The 19,345-nt window shown below is 39.2% G+C and overlaps 1 protein-coding gene across 1 annotated transcript in view; it reads left to right on the top strand.

The window, feature by feature from the left end:
* auh (AU RNA binding protein/enoyl-CoA hydratase) overlaps window positions 1-19,345 on the top strand; it is a 49,930-nt gene that overhangs the window by 13,254 nt on the left and 17,331 nt on the right. Inside the window, exon 6 of the mRNA XM_079805297.1 lies at window positions 730-786. Within this exon, the coding sequence (XP_079661423.1) occupies window positions 730-786 (57 nt within the window). The remainder of the gene's footprint in view (window positions 1-729; window positions 787-19,345) is intronic.

Below are 19,345 nucleotides of genomic sequence, written 5' to 3'. Positions count from 1 at the left end.
TGTGTTTGGCTGAAAGAATAAAGTCATATACACCTAGGATGGCTTGAGGGTGAATTAATTATGGGATAATTTTTGGGTGAACTAACCCTTTAAGTAAATTAGCATTTCTTCATTACGCTGTCAGTAAGCAGATGTCTTATTTCATATGTTCTCTTCACACACCCAGATTTAGATGGAAATGATGCGATAACAGGTCTCCAATACTCAGAATTCACACCATATGTTTTCACACAAGGCACATTCTTTTCATTTGTGGCTATTTTAGTACTGTAATTGGTGTAATGTGACTCAAAGTTGCCATGCAGTAAAAAAAATGTAGAAATTATAGAATGCCTTTTTAAGTGTTTTTTTTTTTGTTGTTGTTGCATAGATGCTTTCACTATTTCTCAGTACAGTATGTGTGTTCCCATGGCAATGCTGTTGCTAGCACCATGCTCTACCTGTTGGATCGGTATTATCAATAAAATGTGTTTAATTTATCCGGCAAGAAAACAATATGAAACTGTTGTTAATTATTACATGTTTTTAATTAGAGCCCAGTACTGAGTATTTGTCTTATTTTATGAGATATTGTATGTAATACATAAACCTTATTGTAGTTCTAACTATTTGCTTGGTTTTAAATGTGTGCTTTCTGAAGGCATCTATATTTGTCAGTGTCTTTTGAGATGCCACACTAAGACATTTATCTCATTTATCTCATTCTCCACACTTTGACCTATTTTACAGCCACCTCTGCTAAGATGGGACTAGTTGAAACTAAATTAGCCATCATCCCAGGCGCTGGTAAGTGCCTCTGTCTGTATTTTTATTTGTAATGTTTTCGTAATTGCTCATGCCTTCTGAAAGTGAACAAATGAAATTGTTTTCTGGATTGTTAGTCACTGGATTAAGAAAACACTTTTTAAAAAGTGTCAAAAAACACTTTAATTTTCTCATAAAATGTATTTCACCTCTTTAATCACAATGTCTGAAAAGGTTCGATAAAGGATTCAGTCTCTCTAAACACTTCCTTTCTGAGAGCTTCCTCTGCTCTGATTGGTCAGCCGGCCCAGTCTGTTGTGATTGGTCTACTCTGCTCTGATTGGTCAGATGGTCCAGTCTGTTGTGATTGGTTTACTCTGCTCTGATTGGTCAGATGGTTCAGTCTGTTGCGATTGGCCTACTCTGCTCTGATTGGTCAGATGGTTCAGTCTGTTGCGATTGGCCTACTCTGCTCTGATTGGTCAGATGGTTCAGTCTGTTGCGATTGGCCTACTCTGCTCTGATTGGTCAGATGGTTCAGTCTGTTGTGATTGGTCTACTCTGCTCTGATTGGTCAGATGGTTCAGTCTGTTGTGATTGGTCTACGCTGCTCTGATTGGTCAGATGGTTCAGTCTGTTGTGATTGGTCTACTCTGCTCTAATTGGTCAGATGGTTCAGTCTGTTGTGATTGGTCTACTCTGCTCTGATTGGTCAGATGACCAAGTCTATTGTGATTAGTCTACTCTACTCTGATTGGTCATATGGCCCAGTCTGTTCTGATTAGTCTACTCTGCTCTGATTGGTCTGATGATTCAGTCTGTTGTGATTTGTCTACTCTGCTCTGATTGGTCAGATGGTTCAGTCTGTTGCAATTGGTATACTCTGCTCTGATTGGTCAGATGGTTCAGTCTGTTGTGATTGGTCTACTTTCCTCTGATTGGACAGCCAGCCCAGTCAACGGTTGTCTTTCAAATTCCCTCGGCACGCAATAGGATAGCGCTACAACCAACCAGAGCAACGAAGAAGGTGAAGCGGAGCTAGTTGATAGATTCAACTTTCGCCGTATCCGGTCGGCAAAACTCCGAACACCTTTTTAAAGAGTGACTTCAGTGCCATTCTTTGTTCTTTTCTCAAAGAAAAGCTTAACTCCAAGTCTTCCAGAGTCGTGGCCAAAGCCGTTTCGAAAGACTGCTGTTCACTAGCTTCTTTGTTTACAAGTAGCACGCGAAACCGCGGCAACTCTGCAACTCTGCTGTCACTTTGTTAAGCCCGCCCACCGACTATACACGATGTGATTGGCCTGACCGGAGTTTGGTTTTTCCAGCTCGCAAGCCAACAGTGTAGCTAGACTACCCTGGCTGTAAATTAGTTTTGCTGCCGCTAGGGTGCGTCTTTATTTCTAGGCGAACAGTAGCTATGTTGTCAGTTTTGCCATGTCAATCGCTCGCTTCCATTCCCTCGAACTCCACGAGAACTCCCACAGCGATGGATGGTGATGCCAGCTCACACCCCTTGTCAGACTCTCTGAGGTTCTTCGGCTCCGGGGCGATGGTGGGCGCTGTGCGCTTCTCCTTTGGCTCTGGCTCTGGCTCTGGCTCACACGTCATGGCAGGTGGAAGCTTCCAGTCTGTGGGGGGCTCTGGCTAAAGATCCGTCAGTCGATCAGGGTGGTGGCGGGCTGGGCTCTTGGTTAGGCTGTGGCTGAGTTATGGATCGGGGGTAGACACACAAAAAAATTTCAGGCCTCTCCAATTCAACATTTTCTAGTGACTGGTCACATCTAAATTTTTCAATTTGCCAAATTGCATTTCTCTGAATTTAATTTTATCAATTGAGGCAACAGTCAAACATGGCCTCAATCAGAAATATGTTGAGCCAATGGAAAAAAAAAATTTACTAAACCATGTCGTTGATATTTTAATTTGTAGTAACAATTGTTTATTTCTCACTGTCTCAAAAGAAAAAAAAATTAAATATAAATATATTAAGCAAAATACAGAACACAGACAATCACTTATTAATAAAATCAATTCCAACACAGAATATTTGGTGAAAATACCTTATTTTAAAGAAGAAAAATCACTGAATACATTCAAGAAGTCTTTTGCATAACAGGATGTCTTAATGTGGTAAAGAAAACTTTCGAAAGTGGCACTGCATAGGTTAAAAACCTTCAAATAAAAACTAACGACAAAGCTCCCCTGAGTCACATCTGGCAAGTGACAGAACAGAAGTTACTTAATTATATAATGAGGATGAGGCGAATGAACGGATGACTAATAAATGAAAAGTGACAAACACATGTGATAATTAAATGAATCTCCATGACAACTAAAGAGTGGTGGGAATCTAAACAAAGGAAGACAGGAACTCATGAATGCAAACTGTAAATCCATGAAAATGAAACGGAACTGAATATGTCTGATATCCATTACATAAATAAAGTATTTTCTTATATTAAACGCTTATATAAGAATTTGTTTACGATTATGATGGTAACAGGTGTTTCTTGGTGTAAAAGAAATTTGTCTATCATGAGATTTTTAACTCTTCTTAGCCAGGTTGCGTTTCTCCATGTCGAAAGGGGCTGTAGGGGCAAGGCTTCTAAACTGTGGATTTACATGGCCACCACATTTTGTTTATCATTGTCCGATCATTCATATGATGAGATTGGTAGCTTACGAATGTTTCATGAATCACACATGAACTGTCATAAGATGATTTCTGGCAGTTGTCGATGTAGACTTGAAGGCAGTAATATCATATCTTTCCTTACTCTATTATCACAGTTACTGTTCTGCCTTTTGTTGCCATTGTCAGACTCTGCTGTGTTATTTAGACACTAAAATACTTTTAATTGGAGCATAATTGGAACCTTTGTGGTCCCTTTTTATTGAATCGTATTATGAAAATATTGTTTTGTGTATTATAACTGCAGTTTCAATTATTAGTGAGATCATACAATGCATATTAAGGTGCATTACTGGGCATAATCAATGAATTAAAAATACTTCTATAATGCATTATACATGAAGGCTTTAAATAAAGTGTTAGCATTGTTTACTGATGCCACCCGGTTTGATATTTTATCTAATGCAGTGACATTTAGACATGCTCAAGCGTGGCTTACAGTAAGTGTACAGATACTTCTGGGACCACTGTAGCTCATGAATTTGTAGGACTATTCTCCAGATTTGTTAAGGAAGAATTGTTTGTTGGGTGAGAACCGGTGGCAGTGTTTTTCAGTTTCCTTAGATCTCTTTACGTGTGGTTGAGTTGGAAATTAGCTTTTGTTTGAGTATAATCTCAGTTCAGACAGCCAGTATGGTTATCACTCAAGGCTTGACTTGCAGCCAGGGGTTTTCTCTTTTTGAGGATGGAAATAGGCCACCAGAGCCTTGGCACTCACCCAACCAGTCAGAGGTTTATTCAGCAGTCAGAGTCCCTGGAAAAAGAGTGGCTAAGACGTCAGCACAAGGCTTTTTTTGCTTTGGTGTCGTGCTGTTTTGTACCCTTGATCCAATTTCCTCATTGATCTTCTCCTTTTTGGATGTTTGTGGACATCCATTTCTATACTTTATATATTCAACTCCATCAAAATAAGGAATGGTGCACCCAAAACAAGCAAACACTACATAATTGATCTACTTAAAATGGAACACAGAAGGCAAAGTTATTAATCTGCTTTTTTAACAATGGTCGATAACCAAAAAATAAAACAACATAAAAGTTATCTGCAATGGAGGAGTAGATTTTCAGTTAATAACTACCTAAATTTCAATCTAGCTTTAAAGTGGCCATATTATGCTGTTTTACAAAGTTACAAAGTATTTTTGGGCTCTACTAGAATAGGATTTCATGGTTGAATGTTCAAAAAACAAATTATTTTTCACTTTTTGTCTTCCCGTTTAGTTTTATTTGACATTGTTGCAGCTCCTCTCTTCCCAGTCTGTTCCCAGTAACGCTCTCTTTAGTTCCTTTTTCTATGAAGCCACTCCCTCTGAAAAGCACAATGTGCTTGATTGGTCGGCTGTTATTGTTATTGGGTCCACTGCTTCTATCACGTTTGGGAAATGTCCCGCCCCTTACCATAACTAAGTTTCAACACACTACTACACACTACTAACTAACTCAACCATCCCTTTATTTTGTTTATGCCTTGGGGGGGGGGATTATTTAAATTAGGAATATTGAAACATGTTCTTTCCCGGAATAAAATTTAAGACTTCAATGGAGGTGTTTCAGGGAGTTCAGAAACAGTACACACTGGTATAGAGAATAACTCTCTTTGGAGGGACTTTGTGCTTTGTAACTTTGCAGAGCTTTTTCATGCTCAAACAGCAACATTACACACTAAATCCGTCTGTCCACCAAAGCGTTTTTAGCCAGCTGAAAACATTAGGCGCTCTGCTGAAAAAGCTGTGTGCTCTTGAGGTTTTTTTTCCCTTTTTTTTTCTTCTTTTAGTTGAGACTCTTAATATTTATGGAAGTTACTAGTATCTCATTTCACAGATAGTTTCTTTCTATTTGAAAATGTCAATACAATGTAAAGTATTTAACAATGTAAATTAGTTTAATAATGTTGTTTTAAATTATTTTGTTCCATTTTATTATGCTTTTTGTTGTTGTCGTCTGTTGACGTTGTACAAGCAGAATGTGGCGGTTGGTCTGTGTTGTATTTGTCCCGCCCCTCCTACACTCCGATTGGACGGCTGGGTAAAAAAGTGACAGTGATGAATGTTGAGTTTTACCCAAAGTTGAACATTCTTCAACCCTCGACGACTGGTAAAAAAAACACTGAGTGCTTAGCAATTAGCATGAAATAGATGCTCAGAGCCTCGCCACTTTGCTGTCGTTTTAAAAATGCACCGCTCCCATTGAAAACAATTGTAAAAATAAGTTAGCCTCTGGGAAAAAAACGCTTTGGTGGACACATGGCCTGAAAAAAGTTGAACATGTAAAAAAACATCATTAAGCATTTTAACTGAGTATTGCTTGAGAGTCATATGGACTAATTTTATGATTATTATATTGTGTTTTGTGCTTGTGTGTACGTAGGCTTTGGAGCAGTGGTCACTACTGCCAACAATTGTATGGAAAAGAGTGAGTTAGTGAGTTAATTATTTAATTGATTCCCTGATTGCCAAAGTTTGAACAACCTTAAAACAGACCGTTTTCAGTTGGTGGTATTGAATTAAGAGTATTTGGGATCATAGCCTGTGTCTGGCTTAATCATGCCAGACTTTTCCCTGCATGAATCTGGTTTCCAATGACTCAGCACATAGTGGAATCCGAATAGCAACTGTTATGCTTAGGAATATTCACACCCTGGACTAACCAATCACGTGGCCACATGCCTTCGGCACAAATGAATATGCCAATGGGCCATGTTTAGGGTCGTCCTTAAACATTTTGTAGATCATAAAAAACTTCCAATGCTTTGAAAGCTGCACAGAGCCTGAGTCAAGGTGATGATACACAGGGCAACTTTTTGAGCAATGTTGCAGTCAATGGGCAACCAGGTGAGACACAGGGCCCACGGCTAATCTAAAGTATCCAGATAGAAATTTCTTGCTCATTCTCAATGGGAAAGTACCCAAGCAGCATCGCTCCAGTGAATTTCAGTTTATCCTTCATTTTAACTTTTTGCCTTTTGTTTCCAATAAATAAAATACTACTTAATCATGAATAACATAAGTGTTTTATATGTAAATAATATTCAGAAACTGTATTTGAAACTAAATTAATAAGGATCAATAAATAAATACTGATACAAAAAAAAAAAAAAAATTACATTTATTGATTTATTAATGATTTCATTTGAAATGCACAACACGGACTAATGGGACAGATGCACACAGCGGCGCACTGCTTTGGGACGGTTTCATTTTTAAAGGTGCTCTAAGCGATGTCATGTGTTTTTTAGGCCAAAACATTTTTTGTCACATACAGCAAACATCTCCTAGCTATCCGCTAGCTGCCTGTCCCCTGAACACACTGTAAAAAAACAAGGTCTCTGTAGTCCACCTAAGCTCCACAAACTGCAACAAAAACAAATGTGGGCAGTGTGGACCACGAAGCACAACAAACAGTGCTCCAGCCAGTAGCCGACAAGAATGATTTGGGGGTGGAAATTCATTCATAAAAAATGTTTTGGCCTAAAAAACGTGTGACATCGCTTAGAGCACCTTTAAAGAGCCACTAACAAAGTAGTGTTCACATAATGTTATCTCTCTTAAAATGTAAGCGAATGTACATGTCAGCATTATCATATAGGGGAGCGCGGGGCACAACCTAACGCGGGGTTAGTTGTAACACGCATGTTCTAACCCTTTCCACACATGCTAGAATGACGAAACTTTGTGTATTTACTAGTTGCCATATCAACATTATTTAGAGAAAAAATAGCGCCAAAATTAAAAAAATCTTTGGAAGATATTACTGAACATGTATTTAACCATAGCAAAAGTCAATTTCTTACATTTTTTTGTGTTTATTTAAAATAAGACAAATCCGATATTATTTTAAAGGGGCTATATGCAACTTTTTCCCCAAAATAAACGTAACAATAGCCTTTTTATTTTACCATTTATGACTCAAACATCTCCTGATGAGCATAATGACACCTTGTCCGCTCACAGTGGGTGCACCTATAAACCTGTATCCTATTTTTCCTATTTTCTGTCGGGTCGGATTTTTCCCGCGCTGTCTGCGGATGTGACGTCACCACCGCTGCGAGAGCGAGCAGAAAGGAAGAGCAGTTCTGTTTTTTGGCCACAGGTGTCAGTCGCGAGTTTAAATTTCAGAAAAACGCATATAGCCCCTTTAATCTTATATCTGTTATTTAACAGTTGAGATCATTCTTTAATGCTGATTTAACCAGCAGAAGACACGAGCTGCGATTTTAAATCCCAGTTGCGCAGATGGGGTGCGTTGTAACACTGCGTTACAATGAGCCCCTATTAGAAATATGCCATTATAGTCTATACTTTTATGAATTCTTTTGAGAAACCATGAGAAAAGGGTGATTAATGACTGAGATTTAATGTTCAGAAATTATTAATTATTATTGTTTTGAACTATGCTGTATAGCTGGATTTAGCGATGTGTTTGTAGTCAAACTCAAAAATGCTTATATTTTTAATGATTAAAAAATGCCATTATTTTATTTAAAAAAGTTAATAATTGTATTTTGTTGACAAAATATTTTATTTTGTCTTGCATGTTTTTTTTTATTATATCAGGTAATATTTCAAGCTGTTATTTGGTCATGTTACATTGTGCGCCACCACATGTTACAATGTACCCCACCTATGGGGCATGTTGTCACATTTCACTTCCATTCTTTCGGGGTAAATCAAGAAAAAAGTATACACTATATTAATGAAACAAAACCACATAATTGTACTAGACGTGTGCAATTAATGTGGGAAAAAATACATACTCTGAACTAGGGCTGCAACGACGCGTCGACGTCGTCGATGACGTCGACTACGAAAATACGTCGACGTGCGTGAAATGCGTCGACGCGTCGGCGGCACATTATTTACGTTCTAGAATGGAACAGAAGATCTAGAATAATGGCAGCTTCTGCTCCCGGGCATAGTGAAAATGATCATTTATCATATAAAGCCAGACCGCGACATTCAAAAGTGTGGGAGTACTTTAAACAGAAGCCGAAAAAAACTGTGCTTTGTTCGCTCTGTAACGCCGGTTTCACACTGCACGCGGTGGCAGAGCAGGAGGAGCTGTGCGCGTGGAGAGCGGGAGCTTTCACACTGCAGTCAGTGTTGCCAAGTCCGCTTTTTTCCGCGGAATTGGGCTAACGTTACTTCTACACTGACTGTTGCCGCGGGCTGTGTTTCATGTCCGCGGGTTGAAGCAAAAAAACACACATATTTAACCCCCCGAACGCGATGTTTACCAGAGAACCTCCCCGAAACGCGATTGGGCTTGTTTTGAGTAACGAATGGGTGGGTTTTGTTGTGTAAACCTGGCAACCCTGCTGCCAGTGTTCTCTCGCGCAGCTGAACCATGGCGCGTGTATTGCAACAGACGGTCACATTTTCCTGGGTTCTTCTCCGACCCCAGTACGTCTCGTGCTTTTATTTATTATGGGCTGCATATATCTGCTGTTAATGCGACCTGGTTCCGCTCTGTCCCAAACACATATGCATAATAACTTGTTGTATATAGGTAGTTTACATGATTAAAGTAACATTAAAGTTAAGATATGCCTCTAGCTTTAATAATTTAAATGTGTCTTTGAAGTTTGGGCAAAAACTTCTGGCAGCTTTAGTCGTTGTTTATGCACATGTATCTTCAAAATAGACGACTAGTTATACATTAACACTATGCTGAAAGCTCCTGTATGTGAACCTTTTGCAGATAAATACAAGTGCATTTTCGTTTACTATTGACACAAATCAATAAGTAAATCATACTCAACTACTATAGTAAACAACTTTTCCTAATTAGGCCTACTCTGTATACATTTTATGATGAATAGTATCATTATATATTATGTTTAAAAAGCTTCTTTTGTTCATATATTTCATTATAAAATGGCATACTATGTACACTACCCTTCCTGAAATACAATTAATATTGTCATCATTCATTGATTTCATGTTAAAATAATATACAAATTCACTACCCTCTTTTAAATACAATAATCAGTAAAAAAGAATAATAAGATTAATCTGGAAAAATAATCGTTAGATTAGTCGACTAATCGAAAAAAATAATCGTTAGATTAGTCGACAGAAAAAATAATCGTTAGTTGCAGCTCTACTCTGAACCCCAAGTGGATTTACACAAACTGAGAAAGTCAAAAAACGTTAGGTTGTGCCCCGCTCTCCCCTATGTCTAAAGAATTTAAGGTAAAACAAGAGCTTATTGATGCAGTTGAGTCAGTCTGCTATTTAATTTGAACCGTTACTCCTGATCGGAGGCATCTGTGAATATAGACCTTTTTCACAGACTGTGATGGCGCGTTTTAACTTGTCGCGTTGCAATGTTTTTTTGTATTTTCATATTGTTTAAATATATGTACATTAATATAACACTAATACTTTGTATTTTATTACTTTTGCATCAAATTACAAAAAACAAGTTACCGCTGCTGTGAGGGTGTTTCAAATACAGGTTCTATGGATGGGAGTGACAGTAAAATTAACATCTTTCTTTCTTTTCACTGCCGTTATCAATCTCACTCTATTTTTTCCCTCTTTTTGAAAGTTGTGAAATCACTATTGTGGAGTTTTTCTTTTGCAATTTGAGCAAATGGGCACACACATTTTTTTTTTTAATGTATACTCTCATTTACCGCTATAATATTTAACCCAACTATGATGACTTCCGCTCATAGAAACCAGGAAATGTGAAAAGGGTCTATTTAGTTTATGCTTAGAATTACGCTTCACCTAAGTGTAATGGTGCAGCACAAAGATAAGTTAAGTTGTGCGTAAGTTGTAACTTAGTGCACATTTACGTCAAAACTAGGCTTAATTATAGTTTGCGCACAGCTTGTGCAACCAGCCCCTGATTGTGAGAAATCATGCACTATGACGAAAGTGTAACATTAGTATTGTGCAAGAAACAACTCAAAGATAAGACTCTATTAATTGATAATCTGCCTCCATAATTTGTGCCCCCATAAAAGGAATAAAAGTTGTGTATTACTGTTTTAGTGTTCATTTCAGATGGAAATTGAAATTGTTTTTTTGTAGTTTTGCAAAAAAATTTAGGCAAACATTTCCAATGAGCCTGTGTTGGATTTGTAATATCTGTTATTTTGCCCCTCCCCACACTATTTGCATGTGCAATTTGCAGTTAGCACTGCTGACAATGTTTCTTTTGTCCATCTACAAATGGAATATACAGTATATCAATCATAATCCATCATAATTGTGTGATTGCATAAGGAATCGGAACCTCTGCTGCTCTCCTGCAAATTAAATCACAATGAGATTAAAATGTTCAATATCCATTTGCATGACCATATAAGGGCTTTTCTAGACCACGGCTTTCTGAAAAGCATATTTATTTTTGTAACCAGATTTAGTGGAACAACACATTTGCTTCATGAAAGCTTTTGAAACTGCTGTCAAATTATAATACAAAAATAGACATGGTTTAGATGGTCAGAAATAGAAGACCAGGTTTCGTCTACATAACTAGAGAGTTGCCAGAGGGGGTAATCTATTTTATTATTTTGAAGTTTTAATATTTTTTTAGCTGCAATTGTTTCTGCGTAGACCATGTCACAAAGGGTGCTTTTTAAAGGCTGAAACCACCCTAATTATACTGGGCTTCATGTCCAGTTAATCAGTTTTGGTGTGGTGCCTGTCTATTTTGAAAATGTGTAGTTTTTCACATCTTTACAAGCAATGTGTTTGTTCCAAGCACTGCTAAGCTTATCTAATGACAGTAGTGAAATATTGTGACCTCTTTACTGATTAACTCAACATTAAGTAAAGTCATTCCTTATAATAAATGTGTACGAGTGAGTTAATGACAGATCTACTGACCCACTTCTCAGTACTTCAATATGGCTTGGATAGCCTGGCCCAGATTCTTTAGAAGGACTGTTGCAGGTTTCAGATTGAGCTGTCCCTGTTTATTGCTGTTCACCCCTTAGGTGACTCTTTTGGGGGGATTTTCTAATTTGAGGATGGGAGGAAAGGCAATGTTTGCTCAATGTCTGTGTTTTTACAATGGTGTCATTTTGTTGCAGTAGCTTACAGTTACACACAGCACAAGGAAGCTTGATTTCAAACTTTGAACTGAATTTATAAAGAGAAAAAAACAAGACCAAATAAAGTACAAGAAGAAATAAACAGATTACAAACAGTAGCACAAATAAATACAATAGAATAAAGAAACAATTCTGTATATTTTTCAGGTAGGTCTAACAGTAGTACTAAGGTAATAAATACCACAGAAATTGCATATTAAAAAGTTATTCAGCCAAGAGCAGGGATTTTCTTTCTTTTGTTGTTTGATTAACATTGACGACAGACAGTAGCAGTTATATTAGGCTGCTGTCACTTTTAGACAGAAAGCACTGATTCAATATATTGTTGCGCAAGCGTTGTCTTTCTCAACTGTTTACATTCACTTAAGATATAACCGACTGTGTTTATGTGAATACTCGAATTTTGTGTGTATCTGTCTGTTTAACCACAATAAGCCACGAAAAGCTGCCTGTTTGAGAGGCGGCTGTACATGCTTTGGCTGAGAGTGCCTGAGTTTAAAATCCCGAATGGGCAAGTGACAATTCCATCAACTGTCCCGAAACATGGGTAAATGTCTTGTATCGCAGCTTGCATCTGGCTTGCAGAGCAGACGCTATGTGGTGATGTGAAGGAGGGTTGGGTATCGTTTGAATTTTAGTAATTCTAAAGCAGCCTAGAGAACAACTAACTAATAAACTAGACTCACTAAAATACATTTCAAACATTATTAAAGACAAGTATGCTGTCAGTGATATAAGAGCGTCAAGCAAGATTAGCAATAGCACAAAATTCAGAAATTGAAATCAAATGTAAAATAATACTGCATAGTTTTCTTTTTATAAAAAAAACTTTTATTCAAGTTACAAAAGTTATTGTCAAGATCAGTGAGTGATTTTTCCTTTTCATTTGTTCTTTGATTAATGTTAAAGGCACAATATGATAAGATTTTTGGATTAAAATATCCAAAAACCACTAGAACAGTGTTATTTTGTTGATACTTACATTATCCCAAATGTTTCCAAGAATAAGCAATTTTAACCAGAACACGGACCATGTCCGTGCGCCGCCTATCAATGACATCATACCCGTGTTACCCTTGATTTCCACCAGTGGCATAAAAATGCTACGCCTTTGATTTGAATAAGCGACCTCTAGCAGCGAAAACTACATATTGTGCCTTTAATGACGCAGCAGGAATATTAGGCTGCTGTCACTTTACTTAAACTCTGCGGACCCTGTACAGGAATGTCCGGAATTACATCATCAAGTATATACTTTCATTTTTAAATGTCTGTGGAGGAGCTCTGACTCATATGTGGTACCATTTGAAAGCTTAGAGTCTCTACTTTCCGGAGATATGCTTCAGTTTGGCATTTGTTCTACAAAAAGTAACTTATTTAGACTAAATTACTCTGGTACCATTTCCGTCTGGATTTGGCCTACCCAAATTGAAAAGCTTCCCATACCCACATACAGTGGTCTAAATTCAAAATGTTGGTGTCATTTTACAGGAAACCCATTGAAATTTCATAAACCACTGCTAAAAGTGATAAACATGTAAGTATATGTTGTCTGAGCTGTAATATGTGATCTTTTCAATTTGGGTAGGCCAAATACAGGCGGAAATCCCCAAAATGGTCCCAGAGCTTAAGAGTTAAGACATAAAGCACGCATCCAATATACTGTTACACATGCATTTTCTTTCTCAGCTGGTTTTACTGTTTTGTTTTTTTTTTGTGTTTTTTTTCAGACATAACCGACTATGTTTACAAGAATATTTTGACATAATTTTGTGTGTATTTGTCCATTCAAGCGCAAGAAGCATCAAAAGAGGAATTAATTCTGTATTCAGGCACTATATGAGAGGTGCTTTTTCAGGGTTCCCACTCGTCCTAGAAAACCTGGAAAATTGATGACAAATGATCCAGTCCGGGAAAACACATGAAAAATTTGAGAAAATGTCCTGGAAAAACTATATATATATATATATATATATATATATATATATATATATATATATATATATATATATATAGATATATATATTTTCTGTAGCCAAGAACAAGAGTTCATCACTGGTCCAAAACAATTAACGTTACCGTTGGTTGCAGAAAGTGCGATGTTCAGGAATGCTGAGTTTTGACACGTGAGAGTAGTGTTTTCAGTGATGATGTTTAGTCTTGTGTTGCCACTTGCAGCAGTTAGCTAATGTTATTAACTGCTCAAATGTATGCAGCGAATGTTAACTGGTAAGCAGCTACCTATTTCAGTAACTTGCTAACTAATAATTTTGATGCAGTATAAGGTCAAATAAGAGATTCATTGTGCACTGTAGCCAGCTTCAGATTGATTGAAACACAATTGTGTTATAAAGTCAGAAATGGGTGATATAAACTCGCAATTGTGTGTTATAAAGTCACAATTGTGATATAAACTCGCAATTGTGTGTTAGTCAAAATAGCGAATTCTGTCGCAATTTTTTTTATTGCATTTGCGAGTTTATATCTTGCAATTCTTACTACTTTTATCAGAATTGTGAGGTATAAACTCGCAATTGCGAGTTGTAAAGTCCAATTTTGAGGAAAAAATAATGACTTTATTTCTCAGAATTGCAAGTTTATATCTCACAATTCTGACTTTTTATAATTCGCAATTGCAAGAAAAAGTTGTCGCAAAGATAAGTCGCTATTACCTTTTTTATTTTTTATTTTGTGGCGTAAACAAGCTTCCATAGTCATATTGTATGATTAAGAGCCCGAGTCTTAAAAAGCTTAAAAGGGGTGGTCTGGGGTACGGGTTCATGTGAACTCCGGTACGGTTCGCTGCTGATGTGAATGGCTACTTAAAGGGATAGTTCACCCAAAAATGAAAATTAGCCCATGATTTACTCACCCTCAAGTCGTCCTAGATGTATATGACATTCTTCTTTCAGACAAATAAAATCTGAGTTATATTAAAAAAAGCTTTATAATAGCAGTAATAGTTGCTCCGTTTTTGAAGTCCATAAAAAATGCATCTGTCCGTCAAATAACATGCTCCACGCGGCTCTGGGCTGTTAATAAAGGGCTTCTGAAGCAAATCGATGCGTTTGTGTAAGAGAAATATCCATATTTAAAACTTTATAAAGTAAAGTTTCAAACGACTTTTTAAAATTAAAGTAATTTTATTCGTATGAAAGAAGAATGTCACACACACCTACGATGACTTGAGGGTCAGTAAATCATGGGCTAATTTTCATTTTTGGGTGAACTATCCTTTAACCTACTTACCCGAGTACGCTTAAAAAGGTGGTCTGGGGTTTAGTTCATGTGAACTCCGGTATGGTTCGCTGCTGGTGTGAACGCAATCGTACTAAATCACGGAAGTGAACCGCTATTAATGATGTATGATTTGATAAAAATGTGTGTTTGTTTCACTCATTTTCCTGACGAGCATGACTGACGTACTGCAAGCAGAGAGCTGTAGATCTCATTTCTGCTCATCGCAGCATTCTGAACGTTTGCAGTACATTCGCAGCAGATAGTCGCAAGTGCCATTGTGTATTTAAGCTCTGGTAACAAAACCAGCGGTTCAAAAACAAAAATATAAAAGTGAGTGAGCAACGTTAGGCATTTTGCCACCTTCTCGCGCTCAATACCAAGCAATGGGGTAAACAACTGCTTTGATGACGCAAACGCACCCCGGTCGGTCCCGGTTCGGACCCAAATAATATAATATGAACACAGTCCAGGGGGCAGGGGGAGGGGGGAGCAATCGAACTCGGGTTCGGTCCAATCGAACCAAGTGTAAAAGCACCCTAGAGAGAGTGAAGTGAAGTGAAAATGACGTGTAGCCAAGTATGGTGTCCCATACTCTGAATTTGTGCTCTGCATTTCAGCCATCCAAGTGCACACACACAGCAGTGAATACTGAACACACACACACTGTGAACCGTCTCGCAGAAAGTTTTCAAATGACTGATTTACTCTAATAATCTTTTTGGATTCATTTAATTATTGAACCTACATGCTATAGTGCATAAATATTTGTGGGAATATCCCGCTTTATAATCACGAAACCTGCGGGAATGTTTTAAAATTATTCACAATACCTGCAATCCTGTGCCGAAATTCAGGTCGTTAAATTGTTAGTTTGATAACAATTTAGATTTTCAGAAAAAGTCATAATATTGTACGTGGACAGATTACTTCACTTGCTTATTTTCATAGTTCTTCATACTTCCTATCCTGTACTGGGAATGATTGTGTAAGGAGGAACAGAAGGTCAGTCTGGGCCTTCTGTAATAGAATTGCTATGTGAGACGCTTGTTTTTCTATGTGAGATATGACATAACTGACACACCTTTTAAATAGTGTGGAAAGCAGTGATACCAGTTAAATGGGGTGGAGTGTTACAGTAGATGTTTTTGTGCCTGTGTGCTTTATTTTCTCATGGTGTTGAAAGACAAACTTGCATCATATCTTTTCCTTTAACTGTGTAATGCCAAACAAACACTCTTTTAAAGTAGTTAAATAAGAATGCGTGCACAAAATTTAACTACATTTTTAGAATATAGGTATTTACAGGTATTTGCAAACATTGGACCTCATTTTTAAATCACAAGCAGAATAAATTTCTATCTAAATATTTAGTCCTTTTTTTCCTTAAATTGTGACATTATACTAAATGCAGCAATGTATATAAGAATCATTATAAGAATCACAATTGCATTCTGCATGTGTTTTATAAATAAGACCCATCATTTGTATGTGCAAAGAAATTAGGCCCTTATGGGTGATTACCAAAAAGTTGTAAGGTTCCATCGTCAATCTTAAAATGTACATGTTATTTGAAAGTAGAAGTACAATCACTTCACTATTTATGCCTAGTCCATACATCGCAGTCTCTAACCCCTGTCAAATTGGACAAGATTAGATTAAAGGTTGCAGGGATTGTGTAGCCCTTCCAGGAACTCTAGCACATGTTTGACTGTGACGCTCTTTCTTGACATCCTCTCCGGTTTCTTGGAATGCAATATGTAACACTTACCGGCTTCTGCTGCCGATTTCAAAACAACCCTGATCTAACCTCTGTCACACTCTTTGGCCGTAGTCTTTCTTCAGCATGTTGACACCGTTTATGGTAATCTTTTTTTTTTGGTGGCATTGTAAATGCACTGTATAAAGGCAAAGGCTACTTTCTCTCTGGCTAGGACTGATGTGATGCAAGGATTTCCCTGAATTCCTTGCGAAATCTCTGCCGTGTAACAAAATGTTGTTTGTTACTGAACACTGTTCAAGTCATTGAGATTAGTCTCAAAAAACATTGAAAAGGTCTCAGGCAGACAAAGATATAGATTTGTTTGTGAAACAAAACAATAGCTAATGAAATGAGAGGATTTCAGTCAAATTTTATCTTGTCATTGCTCATGGTTGTGTTTATATATTGTGGTTGCCTGTATGTACTGTATAAAAGTCATACGGTGGAATATTTGCTCTGCTGTCCAAGAGCATTCATCAGAAATAGTCAAACTGGAAAGACCGTCAGTCAGTGTGGCTGTGTCCTAGATTTATAAAAAATATTTATTCATGTGTCTTTTTTTTATGCCTGAGAGAGGTGGCAGTCGGCCATGGAGGGTTGTGAACTGCTTTATTAGTGAGCACTGATGCAACACGACTCTGCGCTTTCATGTGTAAACATATTTCTCACATAAGATCTTGAGTAAGAGTTGTGCAACAGAGTCAAAAGATGGCCTGATTACATTTGTGAAAGGAACCTGTCCTTGTAAGTTGTGGTTACATGCTACAAGAGCAAATTTCTCAAGAAAAGATTGATAAAGATTATTGTAACGTTGTTGGTTCGTGTGGGTGTAGGAAGGAAGAAGACGGGGTCGGCTTACTGGGACTGCTCTCTCTTTATTTGGTTCACCTTTTCTCAAATTCACACGCACGATGGCGATTTAACTCAAAACATTCACACTGACAATCCACGTCAGTCTCAAACTCAGTTTCTCTCAAATTCAGTCTCTCTTTTCGTATCTGGCAGTGAGGTGTCTGCTCGCAGTCCCAGTCTCGATCTCTCTCTCCTCTCTCTCTCTACTGAGCGGCTTTTACGGTCTCTCCACGCCAATCACTGGAATCAGACACAGGTGTTAGTGATCTGCACTTGACCTACTTACTCACCGCTCGTCTCCGTCTTTGCTCGCTCCCGCTACAGACCTCGCAGAACCACGCCCCCTCCGCCACATACCCCCACCGCCCGCACCAGGCCGGGGAGCCATCCGGCCTGCAGCCTCCCCCCCCCCCTCCTGGAGAGGAAGTCAGCCACAACCATCTGAGCACCCGGCCTGTGGATCACCTTGAATTTAAAAGGCTGTAAAGCTAGATACCAACGGGTGATCCGGGCGTTGGTATCTTTCATGCGGTGGAGCCACTGCAAGGGGGCGTGGTCCGAACAGAGGGTGAACTCCCGGCCCAGGAGGTAATAGCGGAGGGTGAGAACGGCCCACCTGATCGCCAGGCACTCCTTTTCAATGGTGCTGTACACCGCCTCTCTCTTAGAGAGCTTGCGGCTGATGTACAGCACCGGCCGCTCTTCGCCCCCCACCTCCTGGGTCAGGACTGCGCCCAGCCCCCTGTCCGAGGCGTCGGTCTGTAGAGAAAAAGGGAGAGAGAAATCAGGAGCTTGTAAGAGCGGCCCACCACACAGAGCAGCCTTTATCTGGGTGAAAGCCTGCTGGCACCGCTCCGTCCACTGAACTGTATCTGGTACCTCTTTTTTAGTTAGATCAGTCAGCGGGCTAGCGAGGTCCGAATACTTAGGTACAAACCTTCTATAATATCCCGCTAGCCCCAGGAACTGTCTAACCTCCTTTTTGGTCTTAGGCCGTGGGCAGGTTGCAATGGCTGCAGTCTTATCAATTTGGGGACGCATCTGTCCATGACCCAAGTGGAAGCCCAGATATCTTACTTCCACCCGCCCAACTGCACACTTCTTTGGGTTTGCCGTGAGCCCCGCCCTTCTCAGCGACTTCAGGACAGCGCGCAGGTGCTGCATATGCCGCTGCCAGTCCGCACTGTAGATGATAATATCATCCAAGTACGCAGCAGCATATGCAGCATGCGGCCGGAGAATCCTGTCCATCAGGCGCTGGAAGGTCGCGGGAGCCCCGAACAAGCCGAAAGGAAGGGTGACAAATTGGTGCAATCCAAACGGCGTGGTGAAAGCGGTCTTTTCTTTGGACATTGGCGACAAGGGGATCTGCCAATATCCCTTGGTTAAGTCCAGCGTCGAGTAAAAACGAGCGGTTCCTAGCCGATCAAGCAATTCATCGATCCTTGGCATTGGGTACGCATCAAACTTCGACACCGCGTTCACTTTTCTATAGTCCACACAGAACCGAACCGAGCTGTCAGGTTTTGGGACCAAAACTATCGGGCTCGCCCAGTCGCTGTTGGACTCCTCTATTACCCCCATATCCAACATAGCCTCTAATTCGGCCTGAACAATTTTTTTCTTGTGTTCAGGTAAACGATAGGGCCGGCTGCGAACTACCACGCCCGGCTCTGTCTCAACATGGTGTTGAATGAGGTCCGTGCGACCAGGGAGGGGCGAGAACACGTCAGCAAACTCTGCTTGTATTGTTTTAACGTCAGTGAGCTGCGACGGCGAGAGATGATCCCCCCCCGGGGCCAGAGCGAGTGATTGAGGCTTTTGAACCGCCTCCGGCCCGAGATCATCCTCTCCACTCACCACCGTCGCAAGCAACACTGACTCCGCCTCCGACCATTTCTTTAAAAGGTTGAGGTGGTATATTTGACGTGCTCCGTTCCTATCTGAGCGTACTACCTCATATTTGAGATCACCAACTCGCCGTGTGACC

This window comes from Gobio gobio (assembly GCF_949357685.1).
Source record: "Gobio gobio genome assembly, chromosome: 22".
Lineage (NCBI taxonomy): Eukaryota > Metazoa > Chordata > Actinopteri > Cypriniformes > Gobionidae > Gobio > Gobio gobio.
Note: the sequence above shows the minus strand (reverse complement) of the source record. Positions and strands in the feature narration are given on the sequence as shown.